Genomic DNA, 13,905 nt, shown 5'->3' with positions numbered 1-13,905 from the left:
CATGGGGTCGCAAAGAGTCAGACACGACTGAGCGACTTCCCTTTCACTTTTCACTTTCATGCATTGGAGAAGGAAATGGCAACTCACTCCAGTGTTCTTGCCTGGAGAATCCCAGGGATGGGGGAGCCTGGTGGGCTGCCGTCTATGGGGTCACACAGAGTCGGACACGACTGAAGTGACTTAGCAGTAGCAGTAGTATGTTTTTATGAGAGTTGAACCTTTTGGGAGAAAAAGGGTTACTAGAAAGAGGCTGGTCAGTCAGTTCCTTTCACTGACAGCAGTGAGCCTCTTGTGAAGGGAATTCCAGAGAAACCACAAAAGTTACCATTTATTGAGCATCAGCTAGGTCCTAAGCACTTCACATACATTATCTTTACTCCTCTTAGCCCTTTCCTCCCCATGAGATAGGTGTTATTATTATTCCCAGTTTGCAGGTAAGGCAGTGGAGGCCCAGAAGTTAAATAACTCACCCAAGTCATGCTACATACACACTGCATACATCAAGTCACACTACTGCAGCTGGCAGCAGTCGCGTAAGGAGCAAAATGCCATCTGACTTCAAGTCAGAACTTCATTCAGTAAATGTTTCCTCTTTCCCCCTCCCTGCCCTACCCCCTTTTTATGGTTCTGGGCTCTTGGCTAAAATGTGCCAAGAGCATGGGGAATACAAATCTGAGGGCTTTTTCTGAGGCAGCTCAGTCTTGTCAGTGTCTCTGTTTATTATTAATCATCTATAATAAATTTCTATCAAGCCCGTGTCACTTCATCTGACAAGGCATTTTCTCCTTGGGAATTCATTTGAAAGAATTGCAGCTCACAAATTAAGTCACAGTTTCCCACTTAATAAAATAGTTTTATGACAATAAAATTTTATGAATTACAGACTGTGATGATTAGATTAGGGGTCTATTAAGCATTTACTTAGCCCTATGGAGACGTGCCCCTAATTCAAACAATCATAGGGACCCTCTGTGAGGGCTTACTACATGTTAGGCACTTTAGATACAGTAATCTCATTTAGTCTTCTCAACAATGGCGTAAGGCAGGCACTTCTATTATTACATATTACAGACGAGGAAATTGAGGTCTGGAAAGACAATATTTGTGGGAGTCACTCAGTAGAAGGGAGAGCAAAATTTGAATCCAGATATATTTGCCTCCAAAAACGTGGCTCTTTCTACTACGTAATCCTGGTAGGTAAGTGATAGGTAGACCCTTTGCTATTCGCCAAGTTAACCTAGAACTATATAGACCAGAATTCCCCAGCCTGCTGGTTAAACTTGGCCCACAGCAGATTTTCTTCGATGAGCTTGAACTTGCATTTCTTCTTTTGGTTTGAACACTTCCAATAGAGCGTGCAGGCTTTGCTTTTGTGCCTTTCCCACTGCGGACCTCTGCCTCCCAAACAGGAAGCCTCTCAGCCAAAACCCTGTAGCCTCTGGCTTGGGGCATCACTCATTCATCTGCTCCCCCCTGCAGGCCTGTGAGTTGCCTAGACCCTCTCATTTCGTGGGGGTGGGATTGTCACAGAGTCACTCAGCAAGGCAGTGGCCAAGCAGGACTTGAGGCCATGCTTTTAGCCCCTCAGGGGCCCTACCTCTCCCTAGCATCAGTGCCCCCATCTACATAACTATGGCCTGCCACCCTGCCTCTACACACCCCAGCCCGTCAGTTCGACCTCATTTCAGGTCAGGGCTGGTCTCTCCAAGGTGAGTCCCCTGGCAGCAGCTCATCTCTGAAGGGTGCACGGGACATTGGCGGAAGGCACGGATTTGGTGGAACAAAGAACTGGCTTTTTCATCATGCAGTCCAGACAGGCCCCCACCCGCAGGCCAGTGGAGAGGGAGCCTCCTGGGGCTGCCTGGCAGACGCCCTGATTTCCGCTCCTTCAAGTGGCCACTTGGAAAAGAAAGGAACCAGCAAGTAATCAGGCGTGAAGGACAGAAACCCTCCAGGTGAGGACAATCCCGCTGCTCAGGTGGAGGTGCAGTGGGGGTGGTGGAGAGGGGAGGGCTCCAAAGAGGCGGATCGGGCCAAGTTCAGACCACAGGGTGTGTGCCCAGAGCTTTCAGCTCAGAGAGCTCACTGCTGCGGGGCTAAGGGCTGGGAGCGGATGGCGAGGAACACAGGCTCTGCAGCCAGGTCAGTCAGGGACGTTCCCGACCACTGGCTCTCTGACCACCAGCGTGTCACTCCATCTTGCTAAGACTCCATTTCATCAGCTCAAAATGCAGATGGTAATGATGTCTGTTAAGTACTTAGTACAGAGAGGGAATCATAGAACAGGAAGTGCTAAACTTAAAGGCCAGGCTCCTAGGAATGCCAGGCTCTGGGCTAGGCAGCTGACACTCAGGCAGCCATTTCTTCTTCCAACTGCAATGTTGTGTGACAGCTGGTGTTTTGCTGAAATGAAATCACAGCTTGCAATGGGCATTTGGCTCCATCTTTGGGATGTGGCATTCCTACGCTGCTGGGTTGCATGTATGACTCAAGGCTTCCCACATTTCTCTGTCTGAATGAGCAACTGGGAAATCCTCGCCCAGATGGTGCATTGCCTCATCATTTGTGTGAACACATCCTTGTGTTTGTCAGGGGGGTAATATTTTGAAAATAATAAATGGATATGTCTTTTGTTCTTCTCCAGGAAACCATGTTCCCAGCCTAGCTCCGGGGCTGGCATGGGGTGGGAGGAGGTTCAGACCACACAGCTTGAGGGAACGAAGAGTCTGCCTTTTCTGGACCCTAGTGGACTGTTGGCTGAAGGCAAAGGGAGACAGATGTAAGGCAGGGCTGAGAGGCCAGCTGGGCATGTCTGCAGCTTCCCTCTTTGGGGTGAGAATGGTACGCCCAGATGGAAATGTACCAGGGAGCCCATGACATGGTGGCACACAGCCTCCAGGAGAAGAGCCTGCAGCCCTGGGGTGGGGAGGGGCTGTGAATAGAAGCCTGCACCCCATCTCCAGCAGCCTCTCCTGGCTTGCCTAGGAGTGCAGATTCCAGAGTTCTGGTGGCTAGGCTGAGAGAGCAGGAAGATGGGCAGAGCTGTGGTTGGGAGAAGGAACCTGCTGCAGCGTGGACAGTGGCAGCGGAAGGCGTGGCCACCCTCAGAGACCGGAAGGGCCCAGGCAGAGCCCTGTAGTCACCTCTCCTGGAAGCAACCTGGGCCGGCCACGAGACCTGCCAGGACCCCAAAGATACCACGTGGTCTGAACCTGACTCTACCTGCACCAGAGAGCACAGACCCCCACTCAGAACCCACCTGGGTGCCTCCTGGAGGGGACCAGGCCTGAGGAGACAGTTCTCAGTCTGAGTACCTACACCAAAGAGACGGAGTCATCCAAAAGAGACCAGTTACACTGGAGGAGGCCCAAACACCAACAGTTTGCAAATTCAGGTTTTCCTATTCCCTCAATCGCTCCCCTCCATATTCAATGAGGTGGGGTCTCTGAACAGTTATGTGGAATAAAATGCTATATTCTCTCCTTGATGCTACGTGTTCAGTGTTAAATGTGTAACCCGTAATTAAATAATCAATTAATTAATTCTACAAATATTTCTGGTGCCAATCACTTCGGGAGTCTGGAGATTTGACAATGACTAAGACCCTAAAGGGCTTCCCTGGTGGCTCAGCTGGTAAAGAATCTGCCTGCAGTGCGGAAGACCTGGGTTCAACCTCTGGGTTGGGAAGATCCCCTGGAGAAGGGAAAGGCTACCCATTCCAGTAGTCTGGCCTAGAGAATTCCATGGACTGTATAGTCCATGGGGTCGCAAAGAGTCAAACATGACTGAGCGACTTTCATTTCCACTTTTCCACTTTAACTTTCAAGACCCAAAAGTAGAGTAGGCCCCTGTCCTCACACACCTTACTTTATATGGGAGGGGAACGACAGGAGATGCATACACTTATCAACAAGTGTCCTTAGCTGGTAACAAAAGTGAAAGTGAGAATCTCTCAGTCGTGTTCAACTCTTTGCGACCCCATGGACTATACAGTCCATGGAATTCTCCAGGCCACAATCCTGGAGTGGTTAGCCGGTCCCTTCTCCAGGGGATCTTCCCAATCCAGGGATCGAACCCAGGTCTCCTGTATTGTTGGTGGATTCTTTACCAACTGAGCTATCAGGGAACCCTTAGCTGGTGAGATGCACCATATTAAAAATAAACTAAGGTGACATTTAGAGAGGACTAGGGGTAGTTGACGAGAACCACAGCTGATAATCGGAGAGAGAGTGGCTGCAAAGACCTCAAATGGCGAGGGGCTGGCATATGTGAGGGGCTCAGAGAGGACAGGGTGACCAAGGGGAAGGAGGGCCTGGGAGAAAGGGTGACAGGGGTGTGGGTACAGGAGAAGCAGAGGCTTTGTGAGCAAGTGTAAGGAGTGTGGCTTTTGAGTGTGAAAAATGTCAAGGGCAGGATTTTAACTCATGTATGTATGTTTTGTAAGAACCCTTCTGGCTTTTGTGGGAAGGATCCTGGGGGCAGCAGTGTAGAAGCAGAGCACCCAGGCAGGGGTTTTCTCTGTGGTCCAGGTGGGAAGTGGTGGTGGCTTGGATGGGGGCGGTGGGGGCCGAGTTAGGCAGACAGATTTAAGTGTTTTGGAGACCAGGTTGATAGGACTTGCTGCTTATTGTGTGCGTGCATGAGTGCTAAGTCACTTCAGTCATGTTTGACTCTTTGCAACCCTATGGACAGGGGCCCTCCAGGCTCCTCTGTCTGTGGGATTCTCCAGGCAAGAATACTGGAGTGGGTTGCCATTCCTTCTCCAGGGCATCTTCCCGGCCCAGGGATCTAAACTGCATCTCTTACATCTGCTGCATTGGCAGGTGGGTTCTTTACCATTAGCGCCACCTGGGAAGACCTGCTGGCTTATGGGCCACTGGCAGATGTTCATCCCTGAGAACATGTCCCATTTGAAAGGCAAGGAGGAATAAAGGCCGATTGTCAGGGTTTGGGCAGAGAAACAGTGGTGGTGGAAGAGGCCAGGTGTGGAGGTGAGGACGATGGGGTGAAGAGAGGTCGTGGGCGAGAGCCAGGAATCCTTCTGGGCTTGACAAGATGCCCCAGGACAACAAGTGTGCAGTGGGGTGCCCTCAGGTCTGGGGATGATGGGGGCGTGGTATGCATTTGAGGGGAGGTGAAGGTGGGACGGGATGAGCTCCCTGAAAGGGTGTGGCAGACAGATGAGAGGGATTCCCCAGAGAGGCCCAGCCGGGGGGAGGCAAGCCAGCCATGGCACCTGGCCAACTTCTTTTCTCATCACCCTCGTCAACTAAAATGGTGCTGTTTGTCATCGCTGGGCAGTGAACATGACTGTGGGCCTGAAATCTCATGTGCTCATTCCTAGGATCCACACATGCTTATTATACTTATTTTTAGTTTGACATAAAAATGAAATAGAAAATTAAGTTCTCACAGAGAACATATGAACCCCTGATAATATATCTCACTTGAAAGGCTGAGGGCAAAGCTCCAGGCAAAAAGTCAGTGGCGTGAAGCCAGTCCCCTGGAATTCCATAGGACAAGGACCCCCTACTCGTCAGCCCTCCTCCTTGAGGACAGGTTCAGAGCGGCCTCACTGGAGATCATCTGTGTGGTGGGCTATGTTGTCACCATCCTCTGGAGCCCTTGTCTTCCTGGGTAGATACTGGTCTGGGCTCACGTCAAGTACATCACGTCAGGATGTACTCTGACATCCCCCGACCTGCATGACCACCATCAGAGAGCCTCTTTCCTTGCGGGGGCTGGGGGGGGTGGGGTTGCCCGACTCCCTTTTAATAATTGGGTTATTTTCATGTATTGGTGAATCTGAAAAGGAGGACATTTTTGAAAAAATTAAGGGGTGTCAGGAGGGGACATGAAGAGCAACAAACCAAATTTTGTGCTTGCTTCTGATTTCTAATGGTGGAGACAACAAGTCACTTCTTTGCTCTGGGAGGATTTCCTGATGGCCCCTCTTAGCTGGCAGGCAGTACACTACCTCTGAGAAGGGTGGCTTGTGTTTGCCTTGACCAAAAGCAAAGGAGCGCGCTTGCCCTCAGCAAGCTCTGAAGAGGAGAGGGATTAAGCCTGGACCCCCTCCCTTTTGGGGCTCACCATTCTCTGTTGGCCTCAGATGGCCCTGGCTGTGGTTAGCCAATAGGAAACGACCCCCTACCCCTTGAGGAAACCTCCTGGAAGAAATAGGGGTGTGGCATGAGTGCAGGAGCACTGGGCTGAGGTCAAAGGCCAAGGGCTTCTGTCACGGGAGCGACTGAATGAGCACGTTGCAGCCTTGTCAGTGGTGACCATGCCCACCAGAGGGCTACAGGATGAGAACCCAGTGCAAGCTCACAGGGGCGGAGTTCTGCTTCCTGTCCCTGAGCAGCCATCCCAGGAAGACCCTCTTGATGCCACCCAGTCATCCACAGAGAGCCATCAAGTGTGAGGTCCACAGTCAGGCACTTGGGCTCCAAGGGTGCCTCGAGCCACCGCTCCCCACAGCGAGCACTGGAACGGGCCTAGTGGGGAGGAGCAGGCTATGTGTTTCTGGCCAAGGGGAGGCGGGAGGACCAGGGTTGCCATTCACATTGTTCTGGGAAGCCCTGCAGGCCCCTCTGTTTTCCAGGAACCCTCGCTACTCCCGGGGGGGCCTAGTAAGGATGGCCCACCTTTGGCAGAGGGGCTTCCCAAGTCTGTGGCCCACATGACTGAGGCGAGACCTCCTTGAAGGGTGAGAGAGGAGGGACCATCTGTGTATCAGGCCCATCTCTGGGTCCTTCTCTGGGGTTGAGGGCACCCTTAGAGCCCAGGTACCAGTATTAAATGGCAGAAAGTGAAGAGGAACTAAAGAGCTTCTTGATGAGGGTAAATGAGGAGAGTGAAAAAACTGGCTTAAAACTCAACATTCAAAAAGCTAAGATCATGGCATTCGGTCCCATCACTTCAAGCAAATAGAAGGGAAAAAAAGTGGAAGTAGTGACAGATTTTCTTTTCTTGGGCTCCAAAATCATGGTGATGGTGACTCTAGCCATAAAATTAAAAGACACTTGCTCCTTGGAAGGAAAGTTAGGACAGACCCAGTGAACGTGTTAATCACTCAGTTGTGTCCGACTCTTTACAACCCCATGGACTGGAGCCCACCAGGCTCCTCTGTCCATGAATTCTCCAGGCAAGAATACTGGAGTGGATAGCCATTTCCTTCTCCAAGGGATCTCCTCAACCCAGAGATGGAACCTGGGTGTTCAGTATTGCAGGCAGATTCTTTACCGCAAACCTAGACATAGATATTAAAAGCAAAGACATCACTTTGCTGACAAAGGTCCGTACAGTCAAAGCTATGGTTTTTCCAGTGGTCATGTATGGATGTGAGAGTTGGACCATAAAGAAGACTGAGCGCCGAAGAATTGACGCTTTTGGATTGCAGTGTTGGAGAAGACTTGAGAGTCTCTTGGACAGCAAGGAGATCCAACCAGTCAACCCTGAAAGAAATCAGCCCTGAATATTCATTGGAAGGACTGATGCTGAAGCTGAAGGTCCAATATTTTGGCCACCTAATGTGAAGAGCTGACTTACTTTAAAAGACCCTGATGCTGGGAAAGATTGAAGGTGGGAGGAGAAGGGGGCAGCAAAGGATGAGATGGTTAGACAGCATCACCCACTCAATGGACATGGGAGTCTGAGCAACCTTGGAGACAGTGAAGGACAAGGAAGCCTGGCATGCTGCTGTCCATGGGGTTGCAAAGAGTCACACATCTTAGTGTCTGAACAACAACAGCAACAAATTTGAGGCAAGGGATAGGGGAACTAGAAGGCATTTAGGGCCTGGGCAGGGATAGGGGGGCAGGGTAGAGTGGAGGAGGAGAGTGAGTGTCTGGTGGGGCTGGTCACTAGTCAGGTGGGGTACGTGTGTGAGCCCCAAGATGAGGCCTTGGGGAGGCCACCACCTGGAATTAAGTGCCACTGCTCACTCCCACTCACCGAACCATCTTCTGAGATGCCACACTTGGTGTGTCTTAGCGCAGTGTTGCCGAGAAGGAAGAATGGCCATCCCCCCTTGGTCAGGGGCAGTCATTCCAGTACGCCTCCGGGGGCCCCCCGGGGGGACCTGTGGATCTCACTGTGTCTCACACCAGGGTGCCAGGGGCAGGACCCTGAGCAGGAGGTGGGAGGCTCATGGGTGGGCATGAAGCCGGCAGGTGGGCAGAGCAGATGCTGCTGTTTGCCGTGTTGGTCTCTGGAGCTGGAATCTTGGCAAAAAGCCTCAGAGATGCAGGTGGAGATGGGACGTGACAGGGGACTCTGCCTCTCTGTGCTGATGGCTCCTCAGCCCCAGTCCTCAACCCCTCCCCGCCCCTCTCCCAGGCTGGCCCTGCTTCCTGCTGCCACCCTCATGCTCCACTCCCCGCCCAGGCACCTGCAGGAGTCGGCAGCGCCTCGCACACAGGCCTGGTGTCCCCTGCCTCCTGCCTGGTTGGCCTCGGGGTTTGCTACCATGAGTTTAACCAGGCTGGAGCGCAGGGCCACTGAGACGAGGCCCGAAATGTTCCACTGCATCTCCTCCGGGGGGACCTGAGTGAGCCGCCAGTGGATAGAAGAGCTCTTGCTGTGGCCCAGGTGGCAGCTTATTAACGACCGCAGTGGCAATGACAGCAGTGACGGCCACTGTCCACTGCGGACCCACTGTATGCCAGGACCTGTACTGGGTTTCAGCAAATGACAGCTCGTGGAATTCCAGGGGGTACCACCGAGATGACGACCTCCTGGCTCTCGATGGGGACCTCCATGGATTCCCCGCTCTGCCCTGATCCCAGCGGCATGGGACATGGGCCCTTTCCTCCTGAGACCCTGTGCTGAGCCGACATCCCCCTGAGCTGTCAGGTTGGAGAGCACTCTGACCCCCCGACTCTGGGCACACAGAGCCCTCCTGATTGCCTCCGTGGAGCTGACTCTGAAGCTGTGGGGACACATGTAGAGGTGATGGGGCCCTGCGGCACCCCACCTGTGGGGAGATAGTCTGAGCTGGGGTTCCCTCAGTCATGTCTGGCGCTGTGTGCTGAAGATACTCATGTCTGCATGCAAACCCCAGCCCCACCCACTGTCTGTGTCTGCGTGACCTTGGCTGTCTCCAAACTGTTGTCTCAGCCCTCAGATAAAACCGATGAGGCTGCAGGGCAGCTGCTTTCTCTCTCCATCTCGCCCTGCCAATCAGAGAGGAACCCCTTTCCTCCAAAAGTCCGGGGAAACAGGACTGTTCCTGCAGGGCAGGGACCCGTCTGCTTGGGGGTGCAGGGCCGGCCACCACAGCGCTCTGAGCAGCTGGGTGAGGAGGTGCTGCAGACTGACATGGGAGCCGAGGTCTGGACCGGAGAAGGACATAGCAGGAGCCCCGCCACTGGCCACAGCTCTAGCCATCTCCCCTCCAGAGTGGCCCGCGGGTTCATGACCCCCCATGATTCCCACGAGAACTTGTCAAATGAGAGTGACTGGCTCGTTCAATCTTCCTGGCACTTTTCCAGTTTCAGCACTGAAGGTTCGACATTTTAGGAAAACCTCCCAGTCCCAGGCGAGCTAGGATGGTTGACCAGCCTCCTTTTGATTGAGTCAAGGATCAAGGTGGCCGGATGGGGGGTGAGGGAAAAGCTGAGTACCTTGGAATCCCCATAAATGCCGACCTCAGGGAATTACGATGAAACCATATAGAAACCAGGCAGGCAAGGGACCAAGACCAGCCATATCCCAGGTACCTGGGTCTGTAGCAGGGCCTCAAGGGAGGACCACACCTGTGCACTGTCTGCTCGCTCCTTCCCACTCTGCCCGGGGCCAAGCCCCCACCACAAATGACAACAGACAGCCATCTTCATAAGTATATTTTTATTGAAAATAAAAAGGCATGGTGCTTTCTTCCTCGTAAGCAGCATGTAGCCCACACTCCACGCTGCCTGTCCTGCTTGCTGCACAACATGTCAGCACAGAATCAACATCAGAGGCTCGGCGGTGGACAGGAGGGCACCCACGTGTGTATTGGTCCATTGAGACAGAACTGGGAACAGGAGGCTTCTTCCCGTGCACTCTTAGCAACCATGAGGAAGGCAGGTCTGAGGGTATTTACATTCATGCATTAGATATCGCACACTACCTGGGCTGTTGAAATCATACTTTGTACAGATTCAGAGAGTACAGTAATTATATATATATAGATAGATAGATATGTCTTTAAATATATATAACTGTATATAATATATATGTCTATTTTTACAGCTATTAGTCTTTCTTCCAAAACTTGCTTTAGAAGCATCTAAGCAACACCTGAAACCTCTGGAAGATCTTATATGCCATTCTAAAGCTGGGCTTGACAGGAGACGGTCGAAAAATATCTATTTGAGAAAATGCAGAAGAGGAATGTGCCTTTCCTTTCGAGAGTCTGAACTCTCGAAAGTTCAGGCTAGCCTGAGGATTGGTCCGTGTTGAGGGGCTGAAGATACGTTCCTGAAATTTAAGTTTAAGCTCAAATACCAGGGTGGGTGGTTTTAGGGATCTTCTGTTGATTAAGCTGAAAATCCATGGGGGCTCTCTCGCTGCACCCGTGAGGGCTGTCTTCCAAATGGCCGGTTCTGGGTTTGTTCTCTTTTAAAAACTGGGGTCTTTTCTTAGTAAAGAAGAAAAGACTGGGTGAGAGGAGATTTGACAAACTCAATTTGGGGGAATTTATGTGCAAATGTTAGCTTTGCACAGAGCCCGGGCTGTGTGTCCCCAGGGAAGCAGACAGTAGCTCCAGAGTGAAGGACTGATGGTTTTCTGGGGAGCCTGGCTGGGGCTGGAGGATTAATTGCAAAATCTGAGCCACTCAGGTTTAAGCCCAGGTTGGGGAAGGTGGGATCAGTGAGCTTTTGCAAAAGTTGGGGTGTGCCCAGCCTCCCTCAATGTCCCCCCAGACTGACTGCCCAGGGCTCCACGACCGCTTAGCCAGGATTCTTCCCTCTGGCCAAAGATGCTCTCGCATCACTTCTGGACCCAGAAAAGTGTGTGCGTCAGCCTGGGGTCCTGCCTGGGTGTCTGCTCAGGGAACAGGCAGGGGACTCAACAGGAGCTGCAGGCAGTGAGGAAAGTACTCTGGGGTGGGGTCTGTCCCGCTGAGGGCCCACAGCCTCTGGCCTGCTTTTCACTCAGCTCTGCATCCTTGGCAAGTGGAGGGCACGAACCAGAGTACCCACTGGGTGGGGGCAGGGAGGAAGGCCACAGGTGGCTCCATGCTAAGGTGCACAGGGGTCGCACAGGGAGAGCAAAAGCCAGTCCAGAGCCAAACCCAGTCCTCACACGGGGAACACTGAAAAGAAGGGAAGACCCTTTCTGGAGGCTCTGCCCGGGGCCTGTCCTCAGCCTGCAGTCACTGACCTGGCGACAGGACCTGGGCCAAGGTCAGGGCGCATTCACCTTCTCCCCTGCTCTCGGCACACAGACACCTCTGTGGGCACCAGGGCTGCCGGATGATGGATGTTTCAAGGTTCAGCCCAAACGGGGATTGGTTTTCAGTCTGTCAGTCTCCCCTGGATGTGAAAGTCTCACCTGTGGCCCAGACGCCCTCCAGAGAACAGCTGACACTTGTGGGCTGGGAGACAGACAGGGTCCCCGGCTCGGACCCTGCATAGCCAGAGAGTGGAGCCGCTGGCTGTGATGGGTTCCTCCATGCAAGTGCATGGAGGGTGAGGGAATCAAGGGCCAGAAGTGTTCTTGCAACCCTCCGGGAGTGCAAAAGCACAAGGCTGCTGTCTCCAGGGCCCCAGTGATGTGCCCACAGAGTGACTGGCCACCAGCGAAACAGGCTGGCAGGTGGGGGTCACTCCGCCAGTAGACGGGGTCACCAGGCCGGGAGGGTCCCTCTCCTCCCGTCTCCTTTCCTTCCCTTCGTCCACCAACCACTCCAGAGGGCTCAGCACTTTCAGAACACAAGGGACATTCAAGGCAGCCACAGAAGCACACTGGCTCCCTCGGGATGATGGCAGGCCTGGGGGCTCTCAGGGGAGTACCAGGCCTCAGGGAGCGTCGGGGGCCCAGGCCGGAGTGCCGGTGGTGGGGTTGGCATGGGGGTGGCCTCTGCCAGGGGAAGGCAGGGCCTGGCTCACAGGGAAGCGTCAGGTCCTCTGAGGGTCAGGTGTGGGAGTGAGTCTGAGGACAGGGGTAGTGGCCCCCGTCCTTCCAGGGCCCCAGGCCTGGGGTTCAGGGCGTCGTTTAGCCCTGGACGGTCAGACCCCACCCGGGGGTGTAACGGGCTTCTCGGCTCAGTCTGGACTCTGCAGACAAGGCGCACAGCCCCCCGTGGTGGAGTCAGGAGGCAGGGGCCTGTGATGGAGGTGGGAGGGTGAAGGCAGGCCCTGAAGACTGAGACAGCAACAGGGCGGCGGGAGGATGGGTGGGAGCACCTTTGAACCGGGACGTCTCGTGGCTGTGCCCATGGCTTCTGTCGGGAACGGCGTGGTCGGGGAAGAAGAAGGTGGGCTTCCTGGTGGGGAGGGGAGGTTTCCTTTAGGCGAAAGGGGGGGGGGACCTCTTCGCCCCAGCAGACAGGCTCCCGGCCTTCCTTGGGTGTGTGCTTTGGGCACCAGCCGGGGGACAGTCCACGGATCAGACACAAGACGAGGAAGAGATATGGGGCATCGGATGGCGGCGCTACCCCAGAGACTGCTGCCTGCTGGCTCAGCCTGGTGTCTGCAGCATCCGCGCTGTGGGCTGACCAAGGGGCGAGGCTGGGCAAAGGAGGCTTTCTCCTTTGGGAGGCTCGAAGCCTGCAAGGCGATGAAGTCCTGGACAAGCCCAGTGTCAGCTCGTGTCCACCTGCTTTCCCGCCTCCACCAGCACCACCAAGGCATCCCTCTGGCCAGCAGTCCGGGGCCTACGGACTCATACCACAGCGCTGTTCGCGTCCACCCCTTTGCTGCTCTGCGAGGAAGTCATAGGGTACTCAGCAACGCCAGTGCCATTCTCCTCTTTTCTCAGGGGTTTCCTGGGGGCAGGAGTAGGGAAGGCAAAGGAGGGGGAGGCAGGCACACCCATTAGTTATCAGCAGCTGGTGGGGGCGTATCTTACCCTCCCAGTTACCCCACCAGGCTCTGGTCCAGGTCAGCTTCCTTGGGGCGCTAGTCCTTGTAGTCTTATGTTATAGGGTAACCATATACTGTGTCAGGCAACCAGGGCATAGTGAATAACAAAGCAGGGAAGATAGGTGTGACTTGGAACTGTTCTGGACAAACCACGATGTATGCTCAGCTTGGTATGCTCTCTGGTCAGCCTTCGGTTGATCTCTTTGATATGAGCAAATCGACATGAAGATGAATATTGGGGGTGCAGAGGGTTAAAAGAGGCGAGGTGCTCATGGTTGGGCTTTGTAGTCTTATCTCTGGGTGGTCAAAGGCAAGAGGAAAATGTGATGAGGTGGGTGGTGGTAGTGCTGTTGCTGGTCATGGCGGTGGAGGTGGGGATGGTGATGGTAGGGGTGGTGGCATTGACGGTAAAGGCAGTGGCGATGGTGGGCGGAGATGGTGGTGATAGTAAGGGAGGTGGTGGTGGTGACGATGGTGGAGTTGATGGTGGTGATGACAGTGATGGTGATGCTGGTGGTGGAGGGGACAGCGGTGCTGACGGTGACGGTGATGGTGGTGGATGGTGGTGATGACAGCGGTAACAGAAACGGTGGTGTAGTGGATGGCAGTGATCGTCATGGTGATGGCAGAGAGGGAAATGGTGGTGAGGATGATGGTGAATGTCCAGACTAAATCAGTGCACACCCGTGGTTCTCAAACACTTCATGTTGCACCGCTGGAAGCTCATTTCAAAGGCCCTTTAGCCCCAGGAGCCATTCCTCCTAGGCACGCTGGGCATGGGGAAGGCTGGGAGGGAAGTTTTGAGAAGGCTTGTGCTCACTTGCTGAGACTG

At 53.7% G+C, this 13,905-nt stretch overlaps 1 protein-coding gene across 3 annotated transcripts in view; it reads right to left on the bottom strand.

The window, feature by feature from the left end:
- Positions 1-9,834: 9,834 nt before the first annotated feature.
- Positions 9,835-13,905, bottom strand: part of PRIMA1 (proline rich membrane anchor 1) — a 70,905-nt gene continuing 66,834 nt past the window's right edge. For all 3 annotated transcript variants that reach the window (XR_015149449.1, XM_086363146.1, XM_086363147.1), the window contains one exon: positions 9,835-12,976. Coding sequence is in view for 2 of the 3 variants with exons in the window: in XM_086363146.1 (XP_086219272.1) it covers positions 12,874-12,976 (103 nt within the window). In the remaining variant the exon portion in view is untranslated. The remainder of the gene's footprint in view (positions 12,977-13,905) is intronic.

Source organism: Bos grunniens, chromosome 21 (genome assembly GCF_055505025.1).
Source record: "Bos grunniens cultivar Pamir isolate PY7600 chromosome 21, Bosgru_T2T1.0, whole genome shotgun sequence".
Classification (NCBI taxonomy): domain Eukaryota; kingdom Metazoa; phylum Chordata; class Mammalia; order Artiodactyla; family Bovidae; genus Bos; species Bos grunniens.
This window is presented reverse-complemented; position numbering and strand designations above follow the sequence as displayed.